The sequence below is a fragment of the Anopheles moucheti genome, chromosome 3, assembly GCF_943734755.1.
Source record: "Anopheles moucheti chromosome 3, idAnoMoucSN_F20_07, whole genome shotgun sequence".
NCBI lineage: Eukaryota > Metazoa > Arthropoda > Insecta > Diptera > Culicidae > Anopheles > Anopheles moucheti.
The window spans coordinates 8095096-8110025 of record NC_069141.1 but is presented as its reverse complement, the minus strand read 5'-3'; the positions used below and the strand labels follow the sequence as shown (position 1 = coordinate 8110025).

Below are 14930 nucleotides of genomic sequence, written 5' to 3'. Positions count from 1 at the left end.
CTGAAGCACACGCCTTGGCACACCTTGACGGGTAAGTTTGGCAAAACCCATTTCCCAGGCCTATTTTCCGCGATTCAATGCACAATCATCAACGCGCGCCAGCAACAATTGCTCCGGGACATGAATGAACGGCATCGTGAAGAGGGAACAAAATTTTCCCACCGCCCACATTGGGGCTCTGCAATACAATCAGCGTACAACCACCTGTTGAGCGTGTAGATCACACACGCGGAAGAAGGTGTCTGGTGGAGATTGAAACGGAAAATCCTTAATCCTTTATGTGCCGTCTCACGGACTCGAAGATGACAAAGTTTTCGGCTTTCCGACGTTGGCCTCCAACAATCTATTGAACGTAGCACCATGATCAAAAGCAGATTAATAGGGGAAAATAAAGTCTCTAATAGGTTTCGGCATATGTCTACTTTTTTTCTCTCGTCTTTTATCGCACACAAATGTAGAGTTAGCATAATGTGTTTGGTAGAATAAGGGTTTTTTTTACTTAAGAACCCTTTCAACTTCAATATCAAATACTTCCAACGAACGGACGTCGAGTGATGGGATACCCAGTTGATGTGACATCTGCGGAGAATGGAGGGGACGGAAACGGAACTTAAAAATAGCTACAGAAATAAATCTTTTGCGAAAAAACACCCATTGTTCGGTGCGCCATCTTGCGCGCTTAGCTGTATTGGTTAATGGCCGAATTAAGTAAAACATCTCATCCTGCGTCCGATCGGTGCCGGGACCGCAGTGCAAAAAAATAGAAAACACAGAAAGGATTGTCTCTGTTGTTTGCCCAACCATATCGCTAATGGTTTACCTTTCCCTTATGTGTTTCCTTCCCTCACCGCTGTTTGGTGATATTTGACAAAAATATCAACCCGACCGACTTTATTTTGGCGACGGTGTGTTGATCTGCAAAACCGTTGAAAGAAAACGGTGAAAACAGATACGGTTTCGAAACAATTACTACCAAAACAACGCAAATCAACAACAACAGCAAAAAAAACACACACACAATAAACAATTACATGGGAGGGAAGGATAAAATACGCTCGGTAAAATGAACGAGACGCTATAAAAAATTGTCTTTATCGTTGATATTTTATTTGCGTCCCGTCGTCATTTCGCGAGCTTAAAGGTGACATTTTCGTGCAGCGTAGAAAAAGATCGGATGGAATGTAAGATAAGATGGACGAAAGGTTTTCGCTTTGTTTGTCGCTGAGAGTGATAGACACAAAGCGATCTCGCAAAAGCGATGAACTGATTTTAATGTTCTCTTTTTTTCAATTAAATACGCTTATTAAACCAACTTACATTCCAGTTTACAAATTTCGAAAAGGTTCCATGCAGGGATGACGTACAAAAACAAACTTTACGAATTGCTGCATCAATCATAGAATTGTTCTTTTTTCCAAGAATCATGATGATGCAAGCTACGCAAGATGAGAATTAATGTTACTTATAACAAATACGGGAAGGAAAAAGATAGTTGGAAGACGGCCAAGAACGATGGTTTATATTGCTTCAAGCATTATTCTTCAACCATAAGATACACTACGGTTCAACATGCTGAGTAGGTCGAGGTCATTTGATTCATGCTCTGGAGCATGCTCGTGGAATTTTATTGTTCTCCAACAAGTAGAACGTTGATCTCTGGATTGATCATAGTGGGGTGGTTGTTGATGTTGCACAAGACCCATAGCAAGGACTGACATAGGAGTATTTGGTAGTGGTGCCGGATCCAAACGATGGGATCAGTATCAAATCCTATCCGAACCCATATAAAGAATTAATTATCAAGTTAGGGGTTAATACAGTACGAGAAGGTCAGATTAGTACAGCAGGCCCAGAAGAAGAGGTGTTTAGCAGGTGCTTCTTACAACAAATCTAGATCGTAACCAGGGTGTAGTCGTATGAGACGTCAGAAATGTTCAAACATGCTTTCCCAACAAAATCATGATCAGGAGTATTGATCAACACAGATTAATTTGCAAATGTCAAATAAAATATGTTAATTTTCTCATACCTCCTAGTAAACGATTTGATGATTTTCAACTTCAACAAACAAATCAATTATTTAAATCCAAAATAAACGAGTTTACGTATGTATCACACGATGTGATGACTTTTAATTGTACCAAAATTAAACCAAAGCATGCACCAATATTATTATTCCTCAGATACTGATATACACGAGCAATCCCACCACTCATTGTCAGCAAATTTTGGTCTGCTTGTTGAGAGCGTTGCAACCAACGACAAAAAACACAAAAAACTCCCCTCCCCCCCCCCCCCCCCCCCCCCACCACAGCAAGTGTTGCTGAATAAGCTAATCAGATGCCTGACATTGATCAAATTTGTCATGCCACGTCGCTGGAGTGGCGCTGCTTTGTGCTTGTACTTGCGCTTGGCGTGCACTTCACGCCATCCCCGATGACGATTGGAAAATCAAATTCCAACCAACGGTGCCCTGCATGTCCACGGTAAAACCTGCTGCTCGTTGCGCTGAGGCAACAAACAACAAGACATATAAAAAAAACCCCATAGAGCTTGCTGTAAAATATGCATACGATTTTGCGTGCTAGGTCAGGAAACAAACGTGTGCGCGTCACGCAAACTGGGAACCATTTTCGTACCCCATTCGTGTGCGTTTTTTGTGTGTGTGTTTGCATTTTCAAATCAAGCCCCAGCAGCTGCCATGTTTGTTTGGTTAGAAGGGAAAATAGTATCAGGCAGAGGTAAAAGAGATAGCTAGTGAAAGCTAGGCCTCGTTCTGCTGAATCAACATGCGCTGAATGCGACAGGGAGCGGAATGCGACAAAGGAAGATGAGCAGCACGGGGGAAAAACAGGGGGCAACATTTAGCGGCCGAGAATGCGGAAAATCAAGGAAGAAGATTATGTGACAAGTGACAGCCATCAGCGAATCAGAGAACGATTTGATTAGCACAACTCGTGTGCGAGGTTGGCAAAGGAAAAAAAAAGCTTAACAAAAAATAAAAGCAACATAATGGGTTTGAAAATAGAACAATCAAGCGACATAATGACCCGCATGCGAACGAGCTTCAGCGGGGCACACTCGTGGGAATTTTATTGTGTGTGTGAATGTTTTTTATTGTTGCGTGTACACAATTCGTTCGGAACAAAAATAAGGCCCAAAATTTCATTTACAGAATGTTAGATTAGCATGAAACGCAATAGCAATTAGAACAAAACATTTGCACCGAAACGATAAAATTCTGCAACGATAACAATTTTCAATGGAGACGCCTGGTGTTTTAGTTGGATCGCATCGAAAAAATGGTATACCAGAACACTAGATGATTGAAAAAGTTGATCTTTGTACGTATAATTTGTTTTGAAGCCAACACAAACGTTGATCGTTCAGGAAAAAAGCTACTAGCAGCTTTGCTCTACCGCATCAAAGCGAAAGAGAGAAACAGAGCGTAAAGGGATAAAAAAGTAACTAGAAGGAAAAAGAATGTCGTCGGAGATCGTGGGATCGTGGGAAAATAAATTGAATTTTATGCTTATGTAAATATGTAAAAATCATCAGAATGATGAGGTTGTGGAAAATGGTTAACAATAACAACAACAAAAGTGCTGTAGCAACGATGTCATGGCCGGACTGCTTCAATGTGTGCGTAAAGGGGCTGAGGTTAAAATAGCCTTAGCAGGTGGAGAATATAATGATGGGTTTTGCAAAGGTAAGCGAATGTTATTTCGATTTAGAAAGGCATGTCAATATTATGCAAACTGTACACTGTGTGCCCCCACATGTTTGTTTTTCGGTTTTGGGAAATTCTTCCATCACATTACATTAATATGCGTGCCGTCTAAGCGTGTTGTACGATGCGAGGATATTACTCCATTCGAAGTTTCTGCTCTGGAAACCCAGTTTGTGGAATGTGAAAACAATTCTTAAACATTTTATTTTGTACTATTTGTCCGTTAGCTCAGGTTTTTCACTGACAAAAAAAAACATTTCGTGCTAGAGAATTTATTCATGCACCCGCAGCATTTCCAGGAAAACAATCTACATTCATAACACCATGAATCTGCTACACTACCGTATGGAAAGGTAGAAGGATGGTGGCCATGTTTTGCCTGTTTTTTTTACTCGTGTCATCCCGGAAAAATGTAGACCCATATTGCCACCCTCCCACTCTGCCCCTCAAACCGGCATGTACGGAATGGAAGATTTATGGTCGTTTGGTCGAAATTGAGCGATTCAAGATGCCATCTCTGGCTGAATTTGGTTACCCAAATTGGCCGCACGGGAAACACCAGTAGGAACACAGTGTCAGATTCTGCTTAAAAAAAACGAGGCAAACCATTTTTCCCATGTATGTAGAGAGCAACCGGAAAAAAGATTCATTCCTCCGCTAAACAACTTCACCCAATCGAGTTCGCTAAACAAAATGACATGAGGTGGAAAATCGAAAGCATTTTCCATGACTCAATCGTCGTGTCGGCCCCTCGCGCCAATCGGCGGCCAACTGGACCCATAAGTAATGGGGGGAAGGTGAGGGTGATATTGGTTTGTAGTGGGGTGTATCGAACACCGGGTTGTGTGGGTGTGGACGAGCGTACGAGTGGATAGAAATTGATCGATTTCGTATTATCCTTTACGACACATGTAAGCGGAAACATTTGCATGTGAATATCGAAAACCGTCGGTGCTCGGTCGATGGTTCGTTCGGGAGCATTTCTTTTCCGTTGTCATTCCCACCCACTAACGGGAGGCAAAATGATTTGCCGAACGAACCGGATAAGCGAATATGGGACCGACATGGATATACAAGCCCCGAGCCAGCAGGCCCGGTCATTTCGTGTCGGCTCACCAACGTAACCATGGGACCGCACCACCGTCACATTGTTTCGGGCCGGATTATGTGGTCGCCTTTCGCCGGAAAATCCGGCCCTGCCAAAGCCCCGGCAGCGAAAATTCAAACGTACGTAGTGATAAAGTTTCCCGATCCTTTCAACCGATCAGCCGATAGGAACACACATTATCATTCGATTAGCTGTCAGAACATTTGTCAGGATTTACTCCGCAAGCGTCAGAAGGCGACCGTACGCGAATCCTTCTTAGGATAAAACATACAAAATGGGTTGCTCTTTTTATAGGATAAAATAAGCTCCAAGTAAAATATACAGATGGATTATAGTCTTTTGCGAAAAACTGTCTGGAAATTTAGTTAACTTCTTTACTGAAGAATTTGTTTAACTTTACATATTCTCTTTTCACGTAATGTTAACAATCAACTAATTTCGAATTACAACAACTTATAAGGATAATACAAAGTTAAGCTTTAATTTATAATTTATATAATAATTTATTAAACCATCTAAAACAATGCATTGATATCCCATCGAGTAATAAACAAAATAAATTGGAGTACGTAGTAAAGACCGACGAAAAAGTAAATGTCTTCGTACGTGGAACTTCAAAAACTGTTTGCTTAGTGTCGGAGATTTCTTGAGAGAGTTGAAAATCTTCGGCAAAGCTTTTTAATCTGTCAACTTTAGCTTAATTTCTCAACAGTATCGAGATGAAGTTTCTAGGCTATAACAGTCCAAACGATCACATATTCATTCTCATGGAACTTCATGGAAAAGGTGGCAATTTCCAGAAAGAACTTCGTCCCACGTTCCAAGATCATCACAAAAAATTGAAGGAAAGTGGACTTCGTTTTCGCTGATCACCAACCACTAAAAAAGCTTCTTCAGGAAAATTTTATGAGAGTCATGGATGCTTGCTTCCATGCTTCTTCTTGCTGGAGAAAAAAAGCGATCACTATTCTACCGTGCCATCCGTACCCATTCCAGTGTCATATAGGCGTTACTGTTCAAGATGCCACGCTTTATCAGAAAGGAACTGTGGTCAGGGATAGATGGCTTCGATTGACACATTCTCACAACAATGTCCATCTTGTCCAGGCACTTCTTCAATATTTCAGTGGTTGCGTCGACCACCAAGAGGTACCATGACGATCACTTTGCCTTCAACCTTCGTTCTTAGGATCCACCGCACTTTGTAACGTTCTGTCTTTGCTCCAGAAGGCAAAAGATATCTGATTTCCCACATCAGGTAGGATTCGAAACCTGAAACCCAGTGTTAAACTTGATGACAATTCGTTAAACGCCAGTCACTGGGCTTGAGTCACGGGACTTGTATTTTTTCACATTTCCTTTAACATTACTTACTTTTCTTAAGAAGAATTTAGTATAAAAAGTCTCCAAAAAATGAACTTAAGCTATAAGCATTGAAAGGAACCAGCGTAACTAAAGCTAAGAAAGGAGTAAACCATACAAAAACACCAAACCCCTTATCTCAACACTGTATGCTTGAGATGGAACGAAACATTCAACAGAACCGTAAAAAAGCACTAGGCACAACATGATATTCAAGCACAAGTGAGCACACTCTGAATCCGAACTAGCAGGGTTGGACAGCCACACTATGGCACAACATGTAAAACAAACGATCGTATTTGTATGACGGTGGAAACTGTTCTATGATTTTTTTTTCTTTTGCTAACATTGCACGATCGTGAAGTATTGTCGAGAAAATAAATGAATATTTAAACAGAAGCAATACGTAAAGGTGACCAAAAGATAAAACAGTCAAACTGAGACCAACTCGGGAGGTGGATACAGTAAAAAATCACAAGAGATCAAGGCAAAGTAAAAGAAAAGCATTTGGATAAACAACAGTAAAACAAACTAAGTGAACGAAGCGATTGTTTAAAGAAACAAATTGTTTCTCCATAGCCATGGTTTGCATACATTTTGATAAGCCGCCGATCGACGCAGTGACTTCGTTTGATGATGATGAACCTTCAGCAGCACCTTCACCGATGCACTCCACTGTTGCAGGCCTCCTTTTTCGCACGTTGCGTCGCTATTGGAACTGACTCACTTGTGCTGGTGCACAACATTAAATGCCATCACCTCGTGGATGGGTGTGGGGTTGATAACTAACTCGTTACTGCGGAAGCTTCGCCAGCAGACAGAATTCACACACTCGCGTACACAAACCAAACACTTCCTCCTTCCGGGGGAGCTCGCTGGGGACGTACACGTGGACAAAAATTAACTTAATCACACACCCACCGTGTGGGGGATGAGATGAGGCCTCTAAAAAAAAAACAAACACGCACGCACAAATGCAATTCTTCACAAAGCACAGCACACGCGAAGTTGTTTGAAATTTAATTATATTATGCTGCGTTTTTTTATTTCTCACACTCCTTCCCACGTGAATATTGTTTAATTCACCTCAACACATCACACTGGGACCTGGTTGGAGATATAATTCTGATTAACACCTGTCACAACGATGGGTTTTGTCGACAAAACGGCGGAACAACCCGGGGAGAGCGGGTTCAAACTATTTTTCATTCAACGAACCACTTGACCACGCGGCTGTTTTAGACGATCATTCTTTTTGTTTTTGCTATTGCTGCATTCCGATGAGCGTTTGCACAGAGGCCCAAAAACAAAGATGCGATTCCCAACCCTTTGATGTGGTTGTGGGAAGCACACGTTTCTTGTGTGCACAAAACTGAATGGAGCGTGATGAATTTTTCGGGGTTAGGAAAAAAAGATCACACGAATGATCTGCTACACATGCACTTCTTGCTGACGTTTTTAATAGACACACTGTACCGACACTACCGATGCTTAATTAATATGCACAATAATTGAAGGATAATGGCAAAACCTCGTTGCTTGTCGCTGTTTCGAGCGGCCAGACGCTTTTGACATACCACCGAAAGTGCTTCACCTCGCATGTGATACGGAGGAAAGAACACTATTTACCAACACAGACCCCAACCGTACGTAGAACAAGGGCCTCAAACCCATCCAGTAACAAATACATACTCTCTTTCTCTCTCGACAGAGAATACCCGAACAGAGAAAGAATACCGACACTCTGTCTCTTTCAGGCGTCGAAAAATGAGCACACTTATAGAAGAGGCAGTTACCACAAAAAATGGTCCCGAACCTACACACACGCGAGCAATCAACGGATGAGTTAAGAGATCGTGCAGATATTTCGTGTTTTTTTTTTCGTTCCCCGGGATTTCCCTCTACGACCACGCGCGGATGAAAGGCGGCTAGCTAATGCTGGCAACGACAACAACAACGAAAGCCATGCTCAACGTTAGGCCGGATGCCACGGATGATCGGGCCATGGGCGGCCGTTGGGAAGAAGGGTGCAAAAACAAATATTTTCACTTTCGATTGCAATCGCCATCGTCAGGCGACGTCGTCTTCGTTCTGGTTTGCCATTCGATCAGCAAAAGTTTGCTCACCGATATTTCTGGCGGGGAAGTTTCGCTTGGTGGAAGTGTCCCCGGAACGCCGGCCAGTGATCGGCCGTGTATGTTATGAAAATCGTCCAAGACAGATAGCACGATGGCTTCGGCAACGGTTACGTTACGCACATTTGGCGCCAATGAGTGATGTTTACATAGATTCTTTTTTTTTGAAAAAGTATGTTTAAAGGCAAAATTTTTTATATATTACCCAAGCAGTGTGTTTTAAATTGTATAACGATGTGCAATAAATTGCAAGTGGAAAAACATTTTGACATTTGAAAAACCCTGCATCGGGTAAATGGGTGGAAACCAACAACAAAAAGAATAACTCATGGTTTTAACTAATGTTTAGAATATCAAAATTATTGGAAAGACCCAACAAAGAACAGTGCAAATCAACAAATATTCATCCAAATAAAAAGACTATTAAAATGAGGGGAAAATTTCATTTAAACCAACTCATTTCATGGCAACAAAAAACTTGTACATCGAATGTGTAAGTGTGTGTGTTTTGGTTCTTTGCATCGTCGGTACGGTAGAGTGCCTGGGCCATGGGGCAGCATACTGATCGGGACAGCAGTTACAAACGCGCTTGAAAGGCCGAATTATATTTATAGAAATGCGCGTCTCATGCGGTTTGCTCATTCTCATCCCATTCAAAACCGGGCCACAGGGCATCATCATCATCTGCTGTGGACAGATACACCAACACCAATGGGGCGTCCACACTAGAGCCACGCATAGCAACACACACGCAGCCGTGATCAAACGATCAAACGATTTGCATTGTACGATCACGATACGAATGGATGCTGATTAATTTCGGTTTTTGTAAACAGATACATGCTGACGTGTCAGCTGTCACTTTTGACGTAATGGTGGTAGTATACTACTAAACTACTAGTCACTATTACACCCGCTGATGCCGTGTCAATTTAGTGCCAAAATGGACATTTTCACGCACACAAACACACAACAAAAGAGCACTCGTCGTGTTTGACAGACCGGGTGGTGTAGTATTTTTGTTTGCCATTTCGCTTCCCATCGTACAACACACGTACTTAATTATGTTATCCGACTCACACACACACACACACACTTTTACACTGACTTTTCGCAACCCAAATTAAGAAATAAATATGAATGAACAGAGGGTAGTGTTGTTTTGCATATATCAACCGTTACTGCCATTTGCCTAACGTTATCTCAACGCGTCTCTTCTCTCCTGCCTCGCTGTAATGATGCCACATGGAAAGTGTCAACATAAGCTAGAGCGAGAATGGAGTAGAGATGCCAAAAAAATCCGTCGTTTCGGCACTACACATTCGGGCGCTCCGCTTCCTACTTTTATTGGTCAAGTTATCGGAGAATTGATGTCCATTTGTGACGGAAAGGTTTACGATTTGATTTACATTGCCAATGCGTAACACATCTCTTTTCTGTTGTTAAACAACTACAACTGGTCGTGGGGATTGTAGAGTTAGGTTTTTGTCCCTAAAAGAGACAGATCGTCGCGATTGTCCAATGGTCAGTAAATCCATCCATTAAAGACTACAGACGACACAAAACACTATTTGGGTTTGGTAGACGAACTTCTTCACCGTGCTGCTACCTTCTAATCCCGCAGAAGGCGTTACAAAATACAGCGTGGACTTCTTTTCTGCCCAGTACTTCTGCCTCTGGGTTTGCTGGGTGAACCTTTTTTTTTGCTTTGAGGGGCGCTAACGCTTCTTGTTCCGAGAGCCGGGAATGGCGTAACGCGACACTTGCGATGCACGTCCGACGCATTGAAACACTCACGATCTACTGAGTGTTGCGATGGTTTGCTGCCTCTGCTGCTGCCTTACCGTGGTTCGGGTGTGGAACAATTCCGTACCCCTCAATCCAAAACCCAATCCCCCCGACCCACACATTGGGTGAGTGTTGGAAAATCTTCCTCATTTGTATGGAAAACGCACGGTGTTGCTCTGAGCAGCTTGATCATTCGGTTTTTGTGCGTTCCCTCGGTGAGAGTGGTGACTCGGGCGCGAGTTGATGCTCTCTCACCACCGCTCAGAGTCTGCCGTGTGTTTATTAATCTCTCAATCCATTGCTTTGTCGAGAGAATCCTTTTCCGCGTGTTCATATCCTGCTGGAATTCCGCGGTCGGGAATGATTATGAACGTTGGGGGTGGAAATACAACAACAACAACTACTACAAAAAGTCGGCGACACCAGTCATGTCTTGTCTGTGTGTGTGTGTGGATGTGTGTTCTCTGGATCGGAGGCGACACGTGGACGCCAGTCGCGCACGAAGAGACAGATGAATTTGGACAGGAAATGTATTCAATTGTTTGCTTGTCCTTTTGGACATGCATGATCTAGGTCAAACTGTGTATTACTCAATACCCCGATGTATATATCTTCAAAATTGGACTATTTAGATAATTTGGAAGGGTGTTGGATGAATCTGATCCTATAGGTAATCATACTCTCTTCTAGACGACCCATACTTATTGCACAGATTAATCCATAATTCTCTGCAGTAAATTCTAATTCGTTCTTTTTCTACTCTGCACTCATCTCCCCACCTCCGAGTAGATGGTCAAGAAATAAAATAAATACATTGCACACATTGCCTAACGGCTTTCAGCTGATTTTGTATACACAATCGTAAAAAAGCGTAGAGTGTACTACTATTACTTCCACTACTACTACCGCACGCGAAGAGAGTTTCCCATTCGGTAAGGATACATTGGTCACACAAGCAACAAATACGATTTCTTCATCAATCCTTAACACTTGTCAGAAGATCTCTAGAAGTTGCAAACGACGAATGAGCTTATTTGATTGTGTATCCTTTTGCTTTGTCAGAATTGGGTGAAGAAACATCCCGGAAAATTCATTGAAAATTCTTGCGAAACAAAAACAAACCCTTTACCACCAAAACAACCACCACCTTTACCCAGACGCACGCTAAATGGCATAGTTTATGTTTTGGACAATGCCACCCATCGGAAGCGAAGTAAAAAAAAACGGACATTTTCTACAACATGCCTCTCTCGCAACTCTCTCACTTAACCTCTGCACCCCGCCCCGGTGGTGCGTGTCGGTATTTATTATTAACCACCTGTTTGTCACTCGTTAGAGGCCACCCATAGCCACCGTCGTCGTTGTTGTTGCCGTGCGCACACAAACAACCAACGGACAAAATGCCGGAAAGTTGAGGTACGGAAAATCGAGCGAGCATAAAATAAAAAAAATCAACGCATAAAGACACCAACGGCAGCCTTATGTATGTGTGTTGGGTGAGCAGCTTCCCAAACGGCACGCACATCGTAGCAATGTTGGAGAGAACATGCTCTCGATCAGGTCGGGAAACATGAGTGCCTTGAGTGAGAAAATGAGCACCAACAAGAGATGTGGCGAGCGTGGCGAAGACGTGCGAGCATATGTTTATGTCTTTTGTTACGTCCCAAAAGCCGATCACGTTCTTTTTTTGTGCTCGCTCCCGTACTGAGTTCAGTTTCCACTGGGTGTGGGCGTTGTTTTCCACCATCGCTAGCACGGGTCGGTCCGTTAACCCTGTGTGTGTGGTGCGCGTCCGTGTCGTTTCACGGACGGAAGGACAATGGACCGAAGGATGGTGATGATGGTGACTAGGTGGTGAACGTGCTACGAAATTTCTGTTCCTAGAAGAGCGAGGACAGCTCATCTTCATTTCCATTTTGTTTCAAGTGGATTCATCCTGTAAGTGAGGGCAAGCGATGCCTTTGCGTAATATGCAAAAATATGCGATATTCGAACGCTATGATGACCCACAGCGACGAGGTTTGGTGGGCGGGTGGAAATCGAACACTTATACCTGCCCTTCCCTGCAAATACTTTCCATTCCGATCTCATCGTTTACCGGAAAACACATTACGTAAGCGAGCGGGTATAAAACTTGTAAAGCCATCATCTCAAATCGTACATTTCATTCGCTTCGCCGCCTATTTAACACAAGCGTTTTATCCGCACTCCTGCAGAGAACCACGCAGACGGCACACACAGAGCAACATTCAGATGGAGAAGTTTCAGTGGATGTGTGCTTCACCCACCGCTTCTCAAACATCTCGTGTTTCTCGTGCATGGAAATACACACGCGATGCAAATTTGCACAGCGAAAAGTTATTCCGTGCCGCTTTTGATGTGCGGTAAACTCGATTCGTTTATTCGGCTTCCGTTCACACGTTCGCGGCCACCTCTACCACGTGTAGAAGGTTGTCCTGCTTCGGCAACCGTATTGATGAAGCAGCAACAACAAGAAACACTCCATTTCATTGACAGCACATTTAGTAGATGCATTTTTGTTTCAGAAACAGACGGTACTTGTTGAATCACAGGAAAGGTGCAGAAACAGAGTTTTGATTTGTAAATTCAACAGAGTTCATGTTAGTGCGGTTCTTTCCATTGTCGATCTAGAATAAAGAGAAAGCGTTTACTACATTTAATGTACGTGGTATTTGTTTCAGTATGGGGTAGCTCAACGCTTTTTTTTATATGAGTAGCTTGAGAGGAAAATTTTGGTGATACTTGCCCAATATAGAAATGTTAAATTTCACTCTACACTCTTACTTTTCAGTAGCTATTTCTTTTCCCCCGTTTGAAGATTTAATTTAGATAAACAGCATTGCCGGGTAGAGGAAGATTTCTTCCTGCTTTGCTTTCACTGTGATGCAAATCAAATTGTAAGCATCAAAGAACCTACTGCTAAACTTCTACTGCGCTACCTGATGCAGATGTCCTGATTTTGGGAAATTACAATTTCCACGCAAAGGGGAATCGGGTTGTATTGTATTGTATTGAGTATGACATCGATCGTACGCTGCGAAAAAGGGCAATCCGCGTGAAAAGCGTATGGTGAGCATGTTGATTGGAGTTTAATACACTTGAGAAACTTTTTAGGCACCGCCGTCGGTCTTGGCCTGCCTTTCCGGGTCTGTTGCAAATATATTCAGTTTGTTTATACTTACAACGCACTGAATCCTGCTTTTTCACATTAAGACTCGATTTAAGCAACTTAGAAACGTAAAAACGAACACAAAATACCTTCAGAACGAGCATAGAATTAAACCCGAGCTTCTTTAGACATCCTACCAGAAAACAAGCGGGGACATAGAAAAATACGTTTAATAAACCTTTCCTTTTCAACAAAATGTTGACGGAGGTTTCAAAAAATCACCCCAGTATCGAGACTGTATTGATGAGAGCTGGTTTCTTTTATAAATCTTCGTTTCAGAACGATATCCTTCCTTACTCCAACGTTGAGTGAGATATTTGATCTGACATATTTCACACAATCTTTACGGCTTGTTCTCCCTACATAATCCTCCGCTCGGCTTGACACTCCCAGCTTATTATTAAATTCCTTTAGTACGCTAATTTAGTGTGCTTCCGCCATCGATCCATCTTTACCGTCTACGTGTTGTTATTGTCGCGTGTCTCAAGGCGGGGTCTTTTACGTAGCAGATCATTCGAGGCATTTTCAAGCTCACGCTTTTTGGGTGGATTCTGCGAAAGGAAGAGAATCATAACATTGTAGAGGTTGATGTGTTTCTATGTTTGAGTTGTTCCTTACCTTTTTATCCCATTGCTGATGTAGGTAACGGAGCAAAATGTTCTTCTTGTCGGTGACTATTACTGTAAAGCGAAAGAAAGGAAGCGTTAGAACTTAAACCGTGAGAAATCAAACCCCCCAACAGCCGACGCGTACTTACCCTGCTCTGAAGGAATATCCACCGTGGGGATGTAAACGGAAGGCCTTTTCGAGGATGTTTTCACACCGTTTTCCGTATTGAAGAGCGAAAAGTTTTCCTCATTGTGGCACGGCAAATCTTTCAAAAATTCGGTGATGGACTGCACGGACGAATGCGTTGCACCCACGGAAAGAGAATGGAACAAATGTGGCAATGAGAGCATGCGTTATTTTTATCGCGATCTGGCACCAATTAATGGAACCATCTGCAGCTACACCTGAGGCAGAGGTCCACCAATAGCACAATAGTTTACCATGTTTCGCTGTCGCAAGCGCCCTGCCGTTGGGGCACGTATCTGCTCCTGTTCTTCGGCCGTCAGCACCGTTGTTATCGGCTGCGCCGCAGCAACCACCGTCAGCGCCACTGTTGCTGCTGGACTCTCACGGATTCAACAAAGAATGTTCTGTAGGGTTTATGCTGCTCGCTCAACCGTGCGAATCCGTGTTCAGGGTTCTAGTGGGGAGTTGCGTGTACTTTCAAAAACTAGCTATCCCAACCCAAAAAGTGAATGCATACGAGCACAAATTATAATAAAAAGCACACTGTTTGTTGATTTTACGACGTGAGCTGTGGTGCCTGTCAAACGAAGGAATGGAACGCCACTGACAGCGTTGCCTACTGTCAAACGCGGCTACTGTCAAACATGGGTAAACATCGCATAAAAACGGGAATGATAATTTATGTTGTAAATACATAAAACCAATATTTCTTCCAATAAATTTTACCAAGCATAGGATAATGTATCGTTCGTTTTCGATACACCAAGCGTATTGTTTTGCAAAACAAAAGGTGAATTGAGAAGATATGTAAGTTTTCAGCTC

General features: G+C 42.7%; 1 protein-coding gene across 1 annotated transcript; it reads right to left on the bottom strand.

The window, feature by feature from the left end:
• Window positions 1–12804: 12804 nt before the first annotated feature.
• LOC128302281 (DET1- and DDB1-associated protein 1) lies at window positions 12805–14682 on the bottom strand. The gene is made up of 4 exons (XM_053039069.1): window positions 14363–14682; window positions 14071–14209; window positions 13932–13993; window positions 12805–13864 (listed from the first exon to the last, which is right to left on the bottom strand). The coding sequence occupies exons 1-4, from the start codon at window positions 14363–14365 to the stop codon at window positions 13772–13774; spliced, it is 297 nt and encodes a 98-aa protein (XP_052895029.1). The 5' UTR covers window positions 14366–14682; the 3' UTR covers window positions 12805–13771.
• Window positions 14683–14930: the final 248 nt, after the last annotated feature.